This window comes from Osmerus eperlanus, chromosome 18 (genome assembly GCF_963692335.1).
Source record: "Osmerus eperlanus chromosome 18, fOsmEpe2.1, whole genome shotgun sequence".
Classification (NCBI taxonomy): domain Eukaryota; kingdom Metazoa; phylum Chordata; class Actinopteri; order Osmeriformes; family Osmeridae; genus Osmerus; species Osmerus eperlanus.
Window position 1 is genome coordinate 5,307,428 of NC_085035.1, and position 19,657 is coordinate 5,327,084.

The 19,657-nt window shown below is 45.7% G+C and overlaps 2 protein-coding genes across 3 annotated transcripts; both read right to left on the bottom strand.

Moving 5' to 3' along the window:
• Positions 1-16,745, bottom strand: LOC134038571 (MOB kinase activator 3B). Of its 2 annotated transcripts, XM_062484026.1 has the most exons (5): positions 16,614-16,745; positions 16,417-16,522; positions 10,566-11,188; positions 2,919-3,121; positions 1-1,250 (listed from the first exon to the last, which is right to left on the bottom strand). In XM_062484026.1, exons 3-5 carry the CDS (start codon positions 10,981-10,983, stop codon positions 1,221-1,223), a joined length of 651 nt encoding a protein of 216 aa, XP_062340010.1. In that variant the 5' UTR covers positions 10,984-11,188; positions 16,417-16,522; positions 16,614-16,745; the 3' UTR covers positions 1-1,220. The 2 variants fall into 2 exon arrangements, with proteins under 2 accessions (XP_062340010.1, XP_062340011.1); XM_062484027.1 differs by lacking the exon at positions 16,417-16,522 and having other exon boundaries at positions 16,614-16,689.
• Positions 16,746-16,844: 99 nt separating this feature from the next.
• thap1 (THAP domain containing, apoptosis associated protein 1) lies at positions 16,845-19,427 on the bottom strand. The gene is made up of 3 exons (XM_062484025.1): positions 19,215-19,427; positions 18,726-18,921; positions 16,845-18,629 (listed from the first exon to the last, which is right to left on the bottom strand). The coding sequence occupies exons 1-3, from the start codon at positions 19,283-19,285 to the stop codon at positions 18,192-18,194; spliced, it is 705 nt and encodes a 234-aa protein (XP_062340009.1). The 5' UTR covers positions 19,286-19,427; the 3' UTR covers positions 16,845-18,191.
• Between the last annotated feature and the right edge of the window lie 230 nt (positions 19,428-19,657).

Below are 19,657 nucleotides of genomic sequence, written 5' to 3' on the forward strand. Positions count from 1 at the left end.
ATGAGAAGACATTAGAAGACATTTTATTCAATGAATCAAAATATACTTTATTGCTGTGGTGTTAACATGGAGTCATGACGTTAAATACTTTAGCTCTATGTGTCATATCATTCAACACACACGACTCATTTGTTACAGTGTCGAGCTTCTGAAACCCCCAAATGAGTCACAAAACCGTCTGGTGCCCAATAGACAAGTACAGATGCACACAACCTAAGGTGTGTCGGATGTGTTGGCGGACAGTCAAATAAAGTCTGCAAAATGATTTCACAAGTAGATTGCGCTTTAAATTTTGTATCCACCAAGGCACAATGGCCTTCCCAAAGATGTTTGAATCCAGAATATTCCACTGAAGAAGAAACAGGTCATAACAGTGGAAGTCATTTCAGAGAAAAGATGTACGAATTAAGTTGAGATTACTTCTTTGGTCACCTGACCAAGAAACAGTTTGAGATTGTTGGAGGGAATAAAACATGGGATTCTTATTTACACAAACGAATCCTTTCACGTACCATTTAGAAAGTTTTCATATTAATTAGAAAATATTTATGCTGTTGAAACCTATTTTGTTGCCAGATGTCTTCCTTTAAAATGATTGTGTCTTTGAACATAAATGTAATTTATGTTATCAAATTTGATCAAACAAATGCCATTGTAATTAACTATTTTCACCACATTTATGGTCCAACCTGGTGGTTAATCCACTCAATGTTAATTCAAGTCTTCATCCAAAATGTTGAACTTTTTTAATAAAACCTAACTTTTTGGCAATGTCCACATTAAAATGATAAAAGCAAAGACGCACAACATACAAGAACATGTGATTTTCACCTAGCCATTTCATTTCTGCCAAACGCTGGTCCGAAACACAAAAGAGATTCAACAAAACTGTAACCGACACCAAATAAACATCCCGAATCATACTCTTATCAGTGTATTCATCAAGAGCAGCATTTGCACAACTTGCTCCAACAGTCTAAAATACAATACTCGGCGCTGGAGAGACCCCTGGTGGTCACATGAAGTAAACCCTGTGTTTGTATTCCCAGCAGGTCGATGCAGTCCTCCAGTATCCCAAGTAATCAAGACCCAATCTGCAGGTCGTCCACCTGGCCGTCAGAATCCCTCTGATGACAGCATCCAGTCTCCATGGTTACCAGGCGTGAACAAGGTTGATAGGGAGGGGGGTGGGGATGCATTCAAAGCTGCATTCCAGTGGCTCAATGACACATCCTCAGAGTCATCTCTTTCTGAACACACAGACAGACAGACAGACAGACAGACAGACAGACAGATACATGTTCAGGCTGGGAGAACAAATGAACGGAAATTCCATTACATGCAAAGACGGATATCTACACATGCAAAGTCACATGGGTAACCTTCTTTGCTGAGCGTATATAGATAATTGTTGCGCATAAATAAACTTGCTAACAGAACTATTTTCAAAGGTTTTAGAATCCAGGTACATATCTCTCAGTCATGTGACCAGCGCTAGTGCAGCTTGGCCAGTGTTCTGACAGCTGTTGAGATGAAAGCAGATGTTTTGAACTCTGAAGGGACACTGCAATCCTCAATAGCTACAATGCTACAGCCTATATGGGTCAGACACTGAGTCAGGGCATTAAGGAATCTGTACAATAACTATGTGTACATGCCTACCAATTCCTCCCCTGTTTACTCTCTTGGTCCTGCATGAGAAATGCTCCTGTGACTTCCTATTTATCTTTGCTTTTTTTCCCTCTATTTATTCTCTCTCGCTATCTCTCTCTCTCTCCCTCCTCCTCCTCCTCCTCCTCTTCCCCCCCCCCCCCCCCCCCACACACAGTGAGGCAGCAGTTGCGGTACGAATCTGCAGGCCACAATAAGGCCGAGGGAGGAGTGAGATTGGCAGGAGCGGTCCGTAACCATCTGCAGAGACAAGTCCCAGTCTGCTCATACTGGGATACGCAGTCTGCAGTGATCCACAGAGCTCGCCCTTGTAACAGTGAACTGTCCCCACAGCGTGAGGACGGCCTTGCTACTGTTAATGGGAAAGGACGCAGATAAAAATAAAATTTAAAAAATCACACCAATGCCGACACTACGCACCTTTTACCGCTATTCCACCATGGGAAAATGGAACGAACCACAGAGGTGTTGGGGATTTTCATTTGGCCGCTCGAAGAAGGTTTAGAAAAACACCTCATTAGGGTCATGCCGACTCCACCTGGTTTACTATCTGGGGCCAGACAGACTTACACAGTAGGCTGCTCTCGAACAGAACACCCTCGTATCTGCGTGGGTGGTGGCATTTACCCAGCCCGATCATGGGGATCTCTTATGATAATCTAGAGAAAGGAGTCATTGTGTAGGAACTTGTTTGCCAAGCTTGTTCTGTTCCCCTGCCCCCCCCCCCCCCCCTTCACCAGTGTTGGTCGTCTACTTGTGTTCTGTTTACAGAAGCCCTTTTGTTGCACTTTTCAGCTTGGACAGGGGGTATTTGAGGTGGTGCGCGAGTTAGAGGGAGCACTGTGGGCCTGTCTGTGAACTGAAGAACTAGGGTGCTTCTATTAGGACGGCCGGTGTTTCCATTGTGAAACGCGGAGAAAGGCTGCTCAGTTAGAGAGAGAGACCATGTCATCACTGGAAGCAATATAAGGCTCTTTATGTACGTAGATGTGGGCTGAAAGAGTGGGATTTGATCCGGATCGACGGGAACGACACGCCTGCACTCTGATCTTAGCCACTTCCCTAAAACATCACTTCTTAACCCAGATGACACTTCCTGACTGAACTATAGTACTCCAGGTGGCCTCAAACTCCAAACTCTTTAGCAGTCCTCGAACAAAACAGGTCTGGGACAACCGCTTTGACTTTCTCACAAGGCTACTTAACCCACCAGAAGCCTGCGCCGTGTGACACGTTCCTATACTCACCAAAGGCTCCAGCTCCTTTCGGTCTATGAGGTTGAGTTCCGTGCCAAAGAAGTAAAAGTGCTTGTAACAGGTGTTGACATGTGCCTCTGCTCCCATGACGATGATGCGGTCAAAGTGATGGATGTAGACGTGAACGAAGACCCTGAAGAGACGACACAGGATCTTCTTACAGATCTGGATGAAGTTCTTGGGGAAGGGGATACCTGAGAGAGAGAGAGAGAGAGAGAGAGAGAGAGAGAGAGAGAGAGAGAGAGAGAGAGAGAGAGAGAGAGAGAGAGAGAGAGAGAGAGTTAGTGCATAAGTTGTGGTGCATATATAATAAGTGCCACAGGGGCCCAAATTAAATACTGGCCATCTGGAAATACCATGGCTCAAATCCTCTTGATATAACACACAACTATCCCATAGCCTAATGTCTTTTGACATATGTATGTCAAACGCAGGGAAGTTACTTTGTAATGCCCGACACAGGGCAACAAGCACCAGCTTCGACAGAACACTGGCCCAGAATCTGACTACGCCATGTTCTGTGAAATCTGTGAAACAGGATGCCCTCTTTTTACCTATGCCTTTGGCATATTACAGATGAAATGTTGTGTTCTTTCACCATCACCACTTTCATTGACCTACTCCAGCATTGGACATTGTTGTGCTATTGTATTTGGCAATGCGTGTTGCGTAGAATAACTCGGTTGGAGGGTGAATTCTTTGCATAGCCTTGTCTTCGTTGTAGGCTTGTATGTGGAGAGTGGGTATAATTGTTGTAAAAGATCCAGTGTCTTATAAGCAGACATACAGCAATGTTGCACCACGCACAACATTAAATAAAGTTACCGTCTTTTTGAATGTGACACAAAAGTGCCAAGAGTATTCTCATCCTCCCAATCACAGTTACCAGCTCACCAACAAGGACAACTGCCAAACACAGTCCTGATAAACATGAACATACCAACAAATCAACGTTGTCTTTGTGGTCTGTGAATTATTTGTAAAAATCATTTTACCCCAAAGGATGCATCTTCAAATCCAACTTACTCAGATATTAAAGTAAACTCAGCGAGTCGGGTTTTTTCCCCACACAGAGATTTTCTGACAGGCAGGTGGCATCAAAGAGCACAGTCGTTTTCTGTGTGTGTTTGTGTGTGACTGACTCCCAGTCCTCATGTCGTCCACCACAGTGCTTTTCCTTTCAGCTCCCTGGAAAGCCAGAAAACTCTCTGCTCTCACTCCACGCCAAGTCCACTCAGCCTTCCTAAGAGAGACTGGCATTGCCCTTCACCTCATAGGCAAGGAGGTGACTTAACCAACCAATTAGCAATGTCACCTCGTCACGTTTCCCTCCCGATCACGTCTCCGCGGTTAGGTTTAGGGACGTTTTCGTGACGTGCTATTAAACAGGGCCTCACATAACACGTATATATCCATTACACTCGTTCCGGACGTATTACAAGCTGCCCTGAAGGCCTCACACTTGGGACAGACGGACGGACGAACCAAAGTGACTCAGCGGCACACCTGGCCTCCTTCAAGCCCGACATAACATGTCTTTAAGTCTTCATGTGGTCTCCTCCACAGTAACCTCTCAAGGTTAAGTGTCTACGCCGCGCTGGGTGGAAGAGAATGCCGGTTCAGACTCAGCCAATTATACAGCGAGTGTTGATAGACCGGTGGTGTTTACCGTATTATTATGGGCTGTGCTGACTGGCAGTGCCAGACACACGGAAAAATGAATGACTGAACCAATCCAAACATAGGACATAAGTGTATACACAAACTGGATGAAGGAGATCACTGGCCCCTTAACAAAACACAGAACACTCATAACCTCCAGCAAGTGTGACTGCATCCTCTTGTAAATCCAGACAGCAAAACTGTAGCCCCATAAACTATGAATGTGATAACGTAACGCTCTCAGTGAGGTTCCCAGGGCGTGTTACATCATCGGGAGCACTCTTCCACCCTTCCCCTGACACCGTCGCAACTTGTCCAGGCTTCCCCCCTTTCCCCTGACACCGTCGCAACTTGTCCAGGCTTCCCGGCTTCCCCCCTTTCCCCTGACACCGTCGCAACTTGTCCAGGCTTCTCCCGACTGCTGTTGTGAGCTCCAGTCTGCCTCACGCCCGGATCCACGTGCCCGAGTGCAGCCCGGCCACAAGGGGGAAGGTGAGGGGGGGGGGGGTGTTGGCGGAGAGAATGGGAAAGGGGAAAAGAACGAGGGAGGGTACGGAGAAAAGGAGAGAGTAGGCGAACGACGAGTGGATGGATTGGGGGATGGTGGGGAGGAGAAAAACGGTGGAGTGTATTATTTGGGGGGTGAGGGTGGTGGGCAAAGGAGGGGGGGGGTGAGGCTGGTATGGCCGGGGTGGCTAAACAGAGAACTTTCCTTCCTACCAGGAAGCAGTGGGGGAGAAGGAAGGGGGTCGGACTGCCGTGGAGAGAGACAGGAAGAGGCCAAAGGGCGGCCCTCCTATGAAGGGTCCATCTACACCCCGCGGCTGGCCTCTTCTTCCCCACCCCCCCACCCCTCCGTACACCCATCCTCCACCCCCTTCCCTCACGCTAACTCCTTTGGCCATCTTTGCATTGCATTTCGTTGGGGATTATTTTAGTTTATTTGATACAAGTTGAGTGTATAACAAATGTATCAAATCAAATGCCACACAGCAAATACTGAGCCCAAACTGTATTTTTCTTTCTCTCAGGACAGTCGTTTCCACTATAGGTCACACTGACACTCAGTTAACCCATTTGGGACTAAGCAGACATACAGGCATCACAACTGTGACCTTGATTTCACGCGAAAGATGGTCACTGACCCATATTCAGCCTATCTTCTGTATGCACGTGTGTGTGTACGTGCACGTATGTGTGTATGTAGGCCTATGTGTGCGTAGACAAGTGTGTGTATGTGTCGTTCCAGTGTGTGTGTATGTGTCGTTCTCCTAATGGATCTCCATTGAGATCCATTAGGAGAGAGGTCTCCTGATACCGCACAGGATATCAGACCCCTCTCATAGCCAGGGCCCAAGAGAGAGAGAGAACAGGAAGTGGCGTGGTGGAAGAGAGACACTGTCTGCAGTCGCAGACACACAATCCTGTACCACAGCTCAACACGGAGCTCAAGGTGAAGGAAGAAACAGTAGGAACTTGGCACTTGTACCAAAACATAAGAGGAATTAAAAAAAAATCTGAGTGGGTTCAGCAGAACATGGATCATATTAAATGTTAAACTGTAAATCAGAAAGGGTTTTTAAATCGCCATGAAAGTTTGCACAGACAAGGAATTTACTTTGGCAGGGAAGGTGCATACATTTCAACAAAGCAACAATGAATTATTTTTCTAAATGTAGCATTGACAGTATCAACACAGGTCCAGCCACTGGTTAAACAAGAGACACAATGAAGCAGTTGACCTTGTCGCCGTCTTTGCCAACCTGTACAGTCAGGCAGTAGAAGAATCCATTTGAGCCTGGCACCACCACATCAACAGATGGTGTCTGTGTCAGGGATAGTACGGCCCACAGGGGGCCAATCACAGGAGACGGGCCACCACAGTGCCGAAACAGAGTAGCAATGGTATGGGATTATGACCTTGTTAGCTGTACATTGTATGGGTTTATCTAAGCCTGTTCGTGGGGATCCACATTTCCAGTTCGAGAAGATTTATCTGAGCTTTTGGTTCCAGATGATCTTAGCTGTTCTTTCTCAAATGCAAAAATCTATATGATATACTGTATAAAAGCTAGCCTATATAAAAGCCCTTTTGTAGTATAAAATCGTTGCTAATGACATCGCCATCAAACCTAAACATATCAGTCTTGACACATACAAAAGTTACTTGAGGTCATATTCACAAAACGTTGGAAATCCATCGTGTTCTTCTCAAATCATAAAGGCATTTACGAATGTCCATTCACGAGGAAGTAACTGTGTGTTTGTTATGATAGTGACTAAGCTAGGAGTGGAGCGCTGCTCTGGGCTAGGGCACTGTGCTGCTAGCTCGCTGCCTCACTGGGTTCACGTCCTGGCCACACTCAGTGTGGAGGCGTACACACACACACACACACACACACACACACACAGGGGGTAATGAGTACCTCTGTAAATGGATAATGAGAGGATAGCCGTTCTGGGTAGTCATTATTAGGAGATTACTGGGCCTGTCCAAATGGAAATAGAGAGAGCATAGCAGCCCATCTATTCAGTGCGTTTGGCTTCTGTGGGGACCAAGGAGGGCTTTTGCGAAGACACAAAAAGCTTGCTCTCTCTCTCTCTCCCAGTTCACTGGCCAACCCCACGTTCGACAAAAAAAAAATAAGCATATGCGGCCCTCACAAGAGATGCCAGGATACATGTACTTTTCTTTCCGGAACAAGAGGAGTAGAGAATGGAGCACGGATGGGAGCTGGGCTTCATTACGTCTGTTCGTTAGGCTGCTTCGGGGGAATCTCTACAGACTTCCCCAAAGCCCAGGGCAGATCACACACACACACAACAAATCAACATGCGTCAAAACACTGAGGGGAGTTTCCGTATTCAGTTAACAAGTTTAGTTCGGGCTTATAGTGTCACAGGTATACTGTTTCCTCAACAACAACATCCTCTTAATGGTCATGAGCAGACTCCACACGTCTAGAAAAGGTTTTAAAAGGGTCACAATGGTTGTCCAGGTGGTACGACACAGGAAGTCCCATCCCATGTCAGGAAGTGACCCCGCCACAGGCCATCTGAAACAGACAGAGTTGTGACAAAGCTGCTCTTTCCTGCAACATGAACTTTGACCCGTGCCACCCCGGATTGAACTGACTCTAATCCACAATGCCCATGTTTCAGGACTAACAAGAACCAGGACATTTACGATTTTGATATTCTGTCAAATACTTAAATCATCCATGGTCCTGGGAATAGTAGGCCCCCAAAACAATACAAGCTTTATTCAGGAACCCGAGAAGACCTTTATTATAATCCAGATCCATCTAGCTGAGGTCTGCATCCAAACCAGGCGCCAAACAGACCAGATGAGAGGAGTGCAGATTATAGGGTCTGTAAACACACACGGGTGTGTTTCACTAAACCTTCCTTAATCCTCTTTACCAATGCAAGCACAAAGACTCCTGAATCTGGGCCTGCCTTGTGGAGATGGAAACACACACTTTAGCTAACAAACAAACCACTCTCTAGCTGTTGACCGGAATCCTTAACTCCTTTCCGACCTTTTCATTAGCTCAAATCATTTGTCTCACTCGCGTCGAAGACTGTCAGAAAGCCATATTGTCTCTCCCCAAGACATGAACCCTTCAAGCCTCGTCAGGCTCAGGTCAGCAGGGGGCTGCTGTTACCTGCATCACCCAGAGGAACTCGAAACCCCAACCCTGACACAAACACCCCTCATCTTTGACCGAGACAAAGAACACAGGCCGGACACGCGTTCCTGCCAGCCGAGCTGAGACCAGGGGCGTGTCGAGTGTGCTGTGTGGAACGCTGACCCCACGTGACAGACACAAACACCTGTCCCTCGGTGGGTTTCCGGCGCCTGAGGTGATCTGGGCCGAGGGGAGACGGTGATCTCGTGTGTGTAGGTTCGATCAGGCGGGTTTTTGTGTAGTAGCAAAGGGTAAGGAAAGATCTAGAAACAACCAGAGATCCGTGAACATTCCTGGCTTATGGTAATCTCTTCCTGATGACTATTCTAAGAGGTTTAACCCTCCCCTGGTGGGTCCCCCCCCCCCCCCCCCCCCACACACACACACACACACACTCTTTCTATTGACCTAGTAACCTGGTTTAACAACACACACAGGCTACTTCCTGTCTGGCTTCACTGACGACATACACAATCCATAACAAGGAGGGGGCTTCATCACAGCCCAGACCAGCTCCTCATTACATCTCAGTACCAAGCCAGAGTGTGTGGCCAGAGTCTGTTCCTTCTCAACCAGGCACTGGTGAGGATGACGCCAATAACTCATAACAATCCAACTTTTGTAACATTGAGGGTGGGCGAGGGTGTGTAGGTGGCATTCGGGCCTCTTCCTTCTTGACTTACTGGATATATTTCAATAAAACATCAGGCTACAAACATCACATGTAGGAGGAGGAGAAGGAATGTGACTGTGCATGTGGAAGGATGAATAATTCATGTCTAGCTGACAGCACACAGGGAACTTAAAAAACAGGGAGGGGGAAACGGAGGCAACAAAGTGAAAAGGACAGAGAGAGAGAGGGAGAGACAGGGACAGTGAGCTCACACTAGCTAGTGACTCAGGTGCTCCCTGTGGCTGCAGGGTGCGAGAGACTAGCCGGTCTCTGGTTTCTGCGTGGCCCCAGTGACTTCTGGGAGCCATGTCGGCCTTCAGAGATCAGGTATCCCTGAATAATTCACAGACTGGAGAGGTGATACCATTTCCAGCCAGCGATAGCCATGATGTTCTCCATCACGACTAGCAGTGACCCCAGGGGCCCAACACCCCACGCATCAACCACGACATAAAGGCCTCTCACGTCATGGCACTAGTGCGATGGGACTGAAGCTGTCATTCTCGGTCTCCCTCCAGTAAACAGAGGATCTAATCCCGCCTTTGTTTCAATCCCCATGGGTCTGGCAGCAGTGGCACGCGGTACTTCATCAACCGAGGGAAATTGTGTTTTTATGGGAACAACAGAAACGACAGTAGAACAAGTAGATATGTGTATGTAAGCGGCTTACTTATTAATGGTAGGAGATCCCTTTCGCTCACTCGCAAGTAAACAACTTTGGATTTTGGACCTTGTGACCGACAGTAAGCCGCCACAACGCCGCTTCTCAGCCTGTTGCTTAACCCTTGTGTTATCTTCGGGTCATTCTGACCCATCAGTCATTGTGACCCACCGTCGTATTGCGACAAATTTACCGCATACAAAGACAAAGTGAAGCATTTTCTTTTAACAGCTAGGCTGTCTCAGACCCCCCACATTGCAAAGGTTAAAAGAAAATTATTTTAATTTGTTTTTGTATTGGGTAAAATTGGGTAAACACAACGATGGTTCGTTATGAACCTTTGGGTCATGTGACCCGAAGGCAGCACGAGGGTTAAGAAATGGGTGTTATGGGCCGCATCGCACTAACATCGAATTAACCGTTTATACAACGTGCTGACAATCTGGGCTAAGTTACCCAGTTGCCACTCAAATCCAAATAGGCTGTCGTTGCTTGTCGATATTATTTTCATTATTATTGTCATTATATTCCTAGTCCCTGTTTGACACCATGCCCTCAGTTTGGACTGAGGTTGAAAGGTCATCTTCTGACTCCTATGTGCTGCTTATCACGCCACCCTGCGTACATAAAACAGAGATTAACAGACAGGTCAGAGTTGTGAGAGGTTTTCCAATTAGCTTGGTCTTTAAGTCTGGTCCACCTGCCTTCTGATGGCAGCGAGCGTGGGGAACCTTCCTGAGCAACACGAAGGTGTTCCTGGCTAAGCCACGGAATGCTGAAAGCCAGGGATTATGGTTCCATTTACTGGAATTGTATCTTAAATCAAGGCGTTTCTAATCTGAGGGAAGCTTTGACTGCATACACAACGACGTTATAGCTGGTGGACATAGTCGTCATGGTAATACGTCTTGGAGCATTGTTTGGGGGTTTCAGCTCTCTGGTTGACTCACCTATGCTGGTGGGGAAGATGTCTTCGTTATTAATCTGGACCTCGATCCAGTCCATCAGCAAGTTCATATACTTGGGGGCCGGGAGGGCCGTGGGCTTCTTGAACTTGCGGTCGTCCTGCCAGCGGTACTCATACCTCGGGCCCCCAGACATGACGGGGCAGCTCTCCTCCGTGCAGAACTCGCACACGGTCCCGTAGATGAGGTTGATGCGGTTGAAGAAGTCCACCACGTGCACGGCCACCCAGTCGTTGAGGTCCTCGCCGTGGGGGAGCTGCACGGAGGCGCGCAGGTCCACGCCGGAGCTCAGGGACGCCTGGGCCTTCTTGTGCAGCTCGAAGCGCTGCGTCCCCGGCTCGAACTTGCGCTTGGGCCGGAAGGTCTTGTCCTTGTTGAAGACCTGCTTCAGGGCGATGGACATGTCGACGGGGAGTTGGGGCTGGGGTAAAGGGAGGAGGAGGAAGGCGGGAGGGCTGGGGAACAAGTGGGGCTTGTTTGCAGGCCGTGAGGACCCCACGGAGGACCGGCAGGTACCAATAGTCCCTGTGGGATGAGGCTGTCACAGGGAGCAGGAGATGAGGCTGCGGTTGTCAGTGTTGGCGTGATGGTTGCCCTAGGACATTCTCCTATGGAAAAAACAAAAGGAGAGTTTTCAGAAAGCATGTGGTTTTCTCAGGAAGTGAGGGTATAATCTATTGCTCTAATCCACATATCTGATTCTATGGCCTGTAGGAACACAAAAAGGGGGGTTTCCACAGAGTCCCCTTGCATTCAAACTGTTAAAAAAGTGATCAAGTTCAGACAAGATACTTTTGCGAAGTGAGTAGCTCCTTTACTTTCATGCTGAATCATTATGATTTGGATCGAATCATTTTCGCAATACAAAGTCAAAAGCTTGGCCAGAACCATCTCTTTCCCTTTCTGACAGCCTACAAAACAGGCACTGTGTTACGATCTACAAAACAGAAGTGCACCGTGCGCAAAATGGTAAATCTAGGGTTTCCCTCGGCTGATATCTATGACCAGATCCTGTTCCCACTTGTCCAAACCCGGCACAATGGATGATTCTAGCATGATGTCAGTGCAAAAGAGAGGCCGTCAGGCCTGTCAACACTGCATTCATGCTCAAAAACCAGAGGCTCTGTGATAGAAAGTGTAATTAGTGCAATACAAAACAATTGCAACTTCCTCAAGTGTGGTGTATTATGAAGGCAAATGTAGCCCAACGTGCCACATCAGTGGGGCCCGCAGATGAGAATGCTGTCAATGGATGATTCTAGCATGTCAGTGAAAAAGAAGGGCTGTCAGGCCTGTCAACACTGCATTCATGCTCAAAAACCAGAGCCTCTGTGATAGTGTAATTAGTGCAATACAAAACATTTCAATTGCAACTTCCTCAAGTGTGGTGTACCATGAATGCAAATGTAGCCCCGACGCGCCACATCAGTGGGGCCCGCAGATGAGAATGCTGTCTGACCAGATCTGAACCCTGTTGACAAGTCTATTTAGTTTACTTCTATGATTGCTTTACTCTGGCCCGAAAACGACCCTTGCCTCTCTTTGTCTTTCCCTCCTTCATGTGTGTGTGTGCATGTGTTAAGTCTTCCCCCAAGTCTCGACTCTTTACAGGAAATCAACAACTGAACTGGTCTGGGGTCTGCACAAACACCAGGAGGGACTCTTCATCCGTTTGTAGCTCGGGCATTTTTACAACATACAGGACAGAGATTTACGGCCTCATCCTCCTAGTTCAGGAGGTCATACGTCGACGGAAGAGGGGGCGATGACATACATGGTCAATATATTCTGTGTTTAGATGAGTCTGGAGCCTAATTGAAACGTATTGGCGCAGCAGGTCACTCTCGTTTGCTCTTATGGAAACCCTGTTAACTAAGTAAAGGGTTGAAAAAGGATGCAGTCACAAATCACGTAACATGCCATTCTAACCCTAGGGTCCTTGCTCCCCAAATTAGCTTTCGGTCTTTAAACAGTAGACCACTAAACCTCTCAAGATGATCACCGTTTACTCATTTCCCCAACTTACACAGATCCTGAATGACCTGAAAGACAACATTTCCTTAACCCAGACCAGTTCCTGGTTAAACTTAGGACAAACAATGAATTCCCTTGTGCGTTTTACTTATACAATGCCGACTGGCTAGTTCACTATATCTTCTGTGTTCATCACACTGTCCTAACAACCAGGGCTAGACTCCAGCAGTGACTCACTCCACCACAAACATGGATGCCTTTTAGTGCACAAAACAAACTTCATTCACAAAGTTTCCTTTCTTCAACATTGCCCCCCCCCCTCCCCCCCTGTGAAATTCACATGTGACCACCAATGATGCTGATGTTGGATTGGACATGGATCTGTGACTGGCGAGAAAAGGAAGTTGAACGTTCATTCAAAAGGCTTGCCAAGGGAGAAGAATGTCTCGTGTCATAAAAAAAGGAAACATTTGAGTTGACTACTGGGAGGGCCTTCTGTAGAGGAGTCCTATAAATCTTTGATGCCTCCAGTGGGACTGGGGAGTGATGCTCTTATGGGTTTAAAGAGGCCTCTCCCGACCCTTCCTTCTCCCATCCTTACAAAACTGATATCCCCACGCACAGATCTCCGTTGTTCAGTTTTGGCTCTTTAAATAGACGGAACACAGGATCATGAAACATTTACCGGGTTCAAAATTCCAAATGCGAGCCTGCGATACGTTGTCAGACGTAAAAATGAGGACGGAATGAAAGTCGTGATTCGTTTGGGTCGAAACGGATCTGGTGTGGTTGTTTACCCAAGTCCTTCGAGCCTTCTTCGTCTACGCCTAGATGTCTGCCTTTCCTTGTCATGGTAAAGACCTAATGAAGTAGGCTACATTGTACAGTATACATGCAATCCATGCCAACGTTATCAGGAAGTTCTAAACCACTTGCACTTACAGCTGGAATCATAGCTTGTAAACTTGGTAGTGATGCTCATTCATGAAATAATAATAATAATTTTAAAGAGCATACATAGTGTGAAACACTCCCAGAGACAGAGATGAAAAGATGGCTCCCGATAAGAGGTAGATACGTGTTCACAGTGAGTCAATGTGAGTCTTTACTGGGCCAAGGACGACGCAGGTAGATTAGCCAACTCCTATTTCTCTTCTCTCTCTCTGGCAGGCTAGGATCGGTTGGTGCGCCATCTCAATCAGCCATTGATCCTGGATATTTCCCAACGTTCTAAACAACCAACTAGACCCTTCCACAAAGAACCGATGAGCCATGACTATCCTCACATTCCACCAGAACGCTTAACCCTTTCAACCTCTGCCTAGTCATGTCTTCAAAAGGACCACTGGCAGCCATCTCGGTGGTTGTAAAGAAAAGTCAAACATTCCATGGAGGGCACAGCCCGGGGGAAGGGGGGGGGGGGGGGGGTCGAGGCTGCAAGGATTGGACGGTGGCCGTGACAACCCTGGCTCTGTATGAGCCACGTTTGTTCCGAGTTCCTTGGGATCACACAGGACAGGTCCTCTTCCACATGGTACTGTGTGTGGACTGTGCTACCGAGTCACCCCAGATCCCACCCTCCTCATGGCACCGCTTAGACAGGGGCCCAATCTTCATCAACACGAGCATCCACCCCCATCTAGCTAGGGCACCTCGCCCTTCTCCGACCCCAGGTTGCGTGGCGGGTACCTGGGGAGACCGTGAACGGCATGGTGCCACCACTACTCCACAGAGCAGGGTCGGGAAGGACACCCATGCATAGCGGGGCACCCATGTGAGGAGGATCACCCGCCCTGCTGTGCCAGATTACACTGCTCCATCAGAGGGTCAACAGCTGGCTTGGAGTGACATCTGGACGCAAAGATAAAAGCCTTCTCCGGTTAATGCTGCCTTAAACCTGCGAAAAAAATTACCACTCATTCCTATAGGAATGGAAGAACACCACAGCTTGGAGTAGAACTCAGACAGAATGAGCCACCATATGCCTCTTAAAACAGCCATGTATCACACATCAGGGCCCTGAGGATTAGCGTGAATGCATACTGTTGGAGAGGGACCCAGAGTGCCTGATGCTTGGTTTGAGTCTGTTTTAGGATTTTGTTGTCTGTGACACTAATTGCGCAGGTCGCTAACACAACACAAGAGCAATGGCTCAGCTTTAGTTGCAACAGGACATTTTCATTTTTGCATTCAAAACATAGGCGTGGAAACAGAAAATGCAATAGCATCAGAGGAACATTACTGTTTTAAGTTATCAACAAACCTTGATTGTTCATGTAGCTTTATAAAGCCCTGAACAGTGTACAGTATTGATGTATACAATATTTATAAAACAACCTTGTGTTTCTACAGTTGTATGAGATTGGTGTCAATTTAAGGGTGACTTGAAATGCCATTGATATACTACAAAATAACCCTCCACCTGTCTACCAGAGGTGACAGAATGCCCTACATACAATATAAGCTTTCATGAGCTATTTCACACTAAGCCTACAGTCAGACTAGTCAATGTTTAACTTGGTAATCTGTGATTCACAATGAAGTGAAGCACCATAGTTATGCAGTGCAGACACAAATCCATTTTCATTCCGAGAGCTTGAAAAAGCTGGTTTTCTTGAACAATTAACTTCCATTGGGATATTAAATTGAAGAAGGGAGACGACTGCAGGTTCAAGTAGCCTAGTGTATAAAATATTCTTAGGACAAGCCTTTAATCTTTCAACATCGTCTTCTAAATCGAACCTTGCGTGTCTGAAGGTTTCACATGCCTTGTGGGGCTCTGGGTGAAGCTGGGTGCTTTCCCTTCCGTTTCACCTTCCCTAGGTGAGTTCACTGCCAGGTTCCAGCTTTTCTGAGGGTGTGTCCAAGTTTTCAAACTTAAGGAAGTTTTACTTGCGTCACTGACTGTGAATAATGAATGGAATGCAATGGAATGGATGCAATATGTGCATCTAGTGTGGGTGCATTGAATTATTGTGCATCACGATGATGCGAGGCAAGATTGCTGTAGGCCCCATCTACATTTGTACACTTTAGATAGGCCTACTCAAAACAGTATGAGGTGTTTGGGCAGAGACAGGCTGAATGAAATAGCACGAGGAAGCATGTTAGAGAAACCGTGAAAGCCCCCTGACCTCATTACGTTTGCTAGGACTAGATGAGGAGTTCTAGTCACCCCTGTGAGCCAACAAAGTCATGTTGAGAGGGAAATACATCAATTTCCCGGAACATCCAGGGCTGGTCTAGTGTCCACGGCAATTACCTACACAGTCAATATGGATTTCCAAAATCCCGAAGAGATAAAACAACAGCACACAGAGAGAACCCCAAGTTTATCAGAAAACATTTTGACAGACGACGGGCGTAGAGTTTGGGAGCTGCTTCTGGCAGAGTATCCTACAAAAACCGAGTGAAATCTGGCTCCCTACAAAAGCTTTTTGGCTACTCTCTTTCACCCTATTCAATCAACAATCTCAAAACACTCATTTACATTTCACAAAATCTAATTTTCTGTGTTAAACTAGACACCGAACAGATATCACCACCCTGTCAATTCCGTCCTGCTACACCTACTACCATAATTTTTTTTTATACTATAGCCTTCCGACACTGTGGAACATGTGCGCTATTAATCCTGAAAAGGATGAAAGACAATGATTGCGAAACAAAATCAATTATCACGAAATAATTTTTTTTACAGTCAGTTTTGCCAAACTGATCTGAAAAAACAACATTAGATTAACGAAAATGATTAAGGACTGAAACTTTGGCTCAAAAGCCATAGGAACGCATGTGGTAGACGGTCAACATTTACAACTGAAAAACTTCCCTTTCACACTGTAGGATAGGCTATCTCACTTACCTCGATAATCCGTGAGTTTCTCTACATTCATCAATGTGCCCCGCTCCCAGTTTTGAACTAGGTTTCCTGATACAAAATTCCCGAAATCCGCTGATCTAGGGTAGATCTACAATGCAAGCCAAAACCAGATGTCATGAACCAATAGAAGAGCCTCCGTCTTATTTGGAAGTTATCCTAGATTTGTAGTAGCAGTTTACCGTTGTACAAGAAAGCAGATCCTCTTTCGTCTGTATACATGCAACAGGAACTGAACATTTTTATTATGGATCTATTCACTATGGTAAAACCCTTAGGGCCACGAAGTGGTCTAGTCTATACACAACAACGCCATCTAGTTGAAAAACTTGTCAACTGCATGACTTCAGAAGCCTTTGAGGACACTGGGAAAACTTGGACTGACAATTGTATATCGTTCAAATTAGCATACATTTTGCAGTCGTTCTACAGATGTATACCTTTATTGAAGAAAATTGATACATCATGTAGGTTGAGGGCAGCGTGAGCAAGATAACCATAATTGCACAAATCAACTGTTGCAGATAATGGTGTTGAAAACATCAAGTTGCAACGTGGTCAGGATACTAGGTAGCATTCATTCATCATACTTTGAAACCAATCCAATTTTTATTTGATAGGCAATAAGGGATTGCATCATGGGAACATAAGGCAACTGCGTTTGAAAAACAAACCAATTAGTTCCAGGTCGATTTCCCTTTTTGAATATGGCTTTGAAATATATCCTAATCCAACAGCCCTTTGAAACTTTCTTCAAAAGGTATCCATGCTCCACCACCCACCTATAAACTGGACTGCAAACGAGTGACTAAACTGACTGACCACCAGTTCAATTATTTTCCAAATGTGTTGATCTGGAGGAAGATATCATTAACACAACTCAGGCTTCTGCAACATAATTCAGTTAAAGCCCCCAAACTTCCTTTGATTTAAAACACATAAAACTAGTGCACTGTGTTCATCTGGGATCAAATCCCTTATTTTATGCCAATAGCCTTCTCAAGATTAAATATTCAGCTTCAGAGTTCAATTAGTGCTAGGTTTGTAAATCCTTTACAAGTAGACAAAATAATGGGTAAACCATATATACTACCAGTGATTTGCTACAATTCCAGTACTATATTTGTCATTATAAGGTGTACCAAGTACCAAGAACAGCAGCAGAGCTAAATAAGTTTTTCACAAATTTGGTGTTCGAGACATCCAGCTTTGCGAGAGGAGTTTGACTGTAGTGTTGGTGAATTCATAGAAAGTGCGAGCCAATTGCAAACCTGATAACTTTGTCAAGTATATAGTTACTATACAGTATTATACAGTTGCATACCGTTTTCCCTAAATGCTGAGCTATAGAACACGTCCCTTCTGACTGAGCAACATTGTGAAAAGAGAAAACCTATGAACTCACTGGGGTGTAATGATGCAATGAGTCACAAGGCAACAAGTCACTCGTCAATGAGGCAGAAATCAAACCGAGGGAAGTGAAATTATTTTAAGTGGAAATGTACAAAGGCAAAAGTTTCTTTTCATTTGCTTGCATCTGTTGCATCATGTGGTACTGTATCAAATTGGACTGTATTGCAATCAATTGGGGAGGAAGCCGAAAGGCTATCGTGAACCCATTCCTTGTGTATAAATACAGTAGTGGGCTCTCACCTGAGGTTTACACCCATAAAAAAAAAAAACAACAACAACAAAAAAACACGAATTGCATTCTACACAACAAACATCTCTGTTTAGAGGGTAGATTGGAGCTCTTCCAATCACAGGCCATCGATAGAGTCAATTCCTTTTAGAACGTCATACAGCTGCTTGGGTAAGATCACATAGCCCTCTCCCAGTGTCAAGTCCCTCTTCGCTCTCTGGAACTCTCCCACAGCTTTGAGTCTCTTCAACTGACGCTCTTGACGACGGCACTTCTGTTGAGAAGTTTTAAGCTTCTTCCTCAATTTGTCCAGCTGTTCCTCCAGCTGCTCGATGCGTTTCTTCTGCTGGACAGAGTCCTCCACTGTGTAGTTGTGGTCGCAGGTGACCGACATGCTGTGGGGCAGATCAGGGTTCTTCAACTGGGGCACAGCAGCGTCGGTCTCCTCTGGTTGCAGCCCCTGAGGCTCCAGAACCTGGGTCTCTTCCGAGTCTGAGAGAGGGAGGGTCAGATGGAAGTCCATCTCAGGTGTGAATGAGTCCTCCAGGGATTCTGACTATGAGAGAATACATGGAGGGACATGGGTCAAGTTAAATATTTTCTGTCAAATCTGTCAAAACTCTCCACCTTCTCAGCTCACTATGTCAATTACCTTGATTTGTAATTTACTTAAACAAAAGAGTGAAGGCACTGCATTTTCTTTCAAAACTCTGTTGTTGCACTCTCGTTTGAAGCAGTCTTTGGTGAAGTGCTGAGAACAGATATTGCTGTATTTTGTCGGTTTGAAGTTGTTTCTTCTCATTGCTGCAATCCATTTTCCACAGACGTCTGGTCGAGCTAGAGGAAACCTTCAATAAATAAAACGAAAGCCTCTAAGAAACAAACTCCACACAATAAATTGTGTAAAATATAAGATACGAATCATGAACAGAAAACAGCTAGGTAGGAAACTGTTGTATCATATTCAACCTTCACTGTAATTTCTATGCAATTTAACTCTTATGTCAACGAGCTGTGTTACCATTAGCTGGCTGGCTAGAGCTAGCTATACATCACAAGCCAAAGCAAGTAGCATTGTACGCATGCAAAAGCCAGCTGACTTTTCCCTCATATCTGATCGGAAACTAGCAAATTAACTTACTTGTGAAATGAAATGTTTTTATCTTTGTGATATCTATTTTTACACCCATATGCAGAGCAGGACTGGACCATTGCTACAATCGCGAGTCGCTGACAAAATTGACAACTTTAGTGGCGTGTCCCTTCTTGTTTTCACGTTCTCAGTATAGCTAGCTAGCTAGCTAACTAATTGTCCTTCTTGGCGAGGTCCCTTCCTTCCAAATTCTGCTATGGCTGCAGTTGGGAGGAAGCCGGTTGGTTCGGAGTTAATCACATGATCATATTTCCGCAATCTGATTTGCTGATATCCTTTTCATTTGATCAATCATAAATCAGAATAATGGGAACGTTATCAGGTGTAATGATGGATGCGTTTTACTCAAGTAGGCCTATAATTCGTGTAATCTAAACACATTAGAGATTAAAGAGACTAAACACATTGTCAGGTACAGCTATAACAATAAG

Excerpts from the sequence above, each read along its gene's own strand:
- thap1 (XM_062484025.1), bottom strand. The coding sequence starts at position 19,285 with ATGGTCCAGTCCTGCTCTGCATATGGGTGTAAAAATAGATATCACAAA. Across the intron at positions 18,922-19,214 it reads AAAAACATTTCATTTCACAA|GTTTCCTCTAGCTCGACCAG; the intron begins GTAAGTTAATTT and ends TATTTATTGAAG. Across the intron at positions 18,630-18,725 it reads TAAGTAAATTACAAATCAAG|TCAGAATCCCTGGAGGACTC; the intron begins GTAATTGACATA and ends ATTCTCTCATAG.
- LOC134038571 (XM_062484026.1), bottom strand. The coding sequence starts at position 10,983 with ATGTCCATCGCCCTGAAGCAGGTCTTCAACAAGGACAAGACCTTCCGG. Across the intron at positions 3,122-10,565 it reads CATCTTCCCCACCAGCATAG|GTATCCCCTTCCCCAAGAAC; the intron begins GTGAGTCAACCA and ends TCTCTCTCTCAG. Across the intron at positions 1,251-2,918 it reads GAAAGGAGCTGGAGCCTTTG|AAAGAGATGACTCTGAGGAT; the intron begins GTGAGTATAGGA and ends CTGTGTGTTCAG.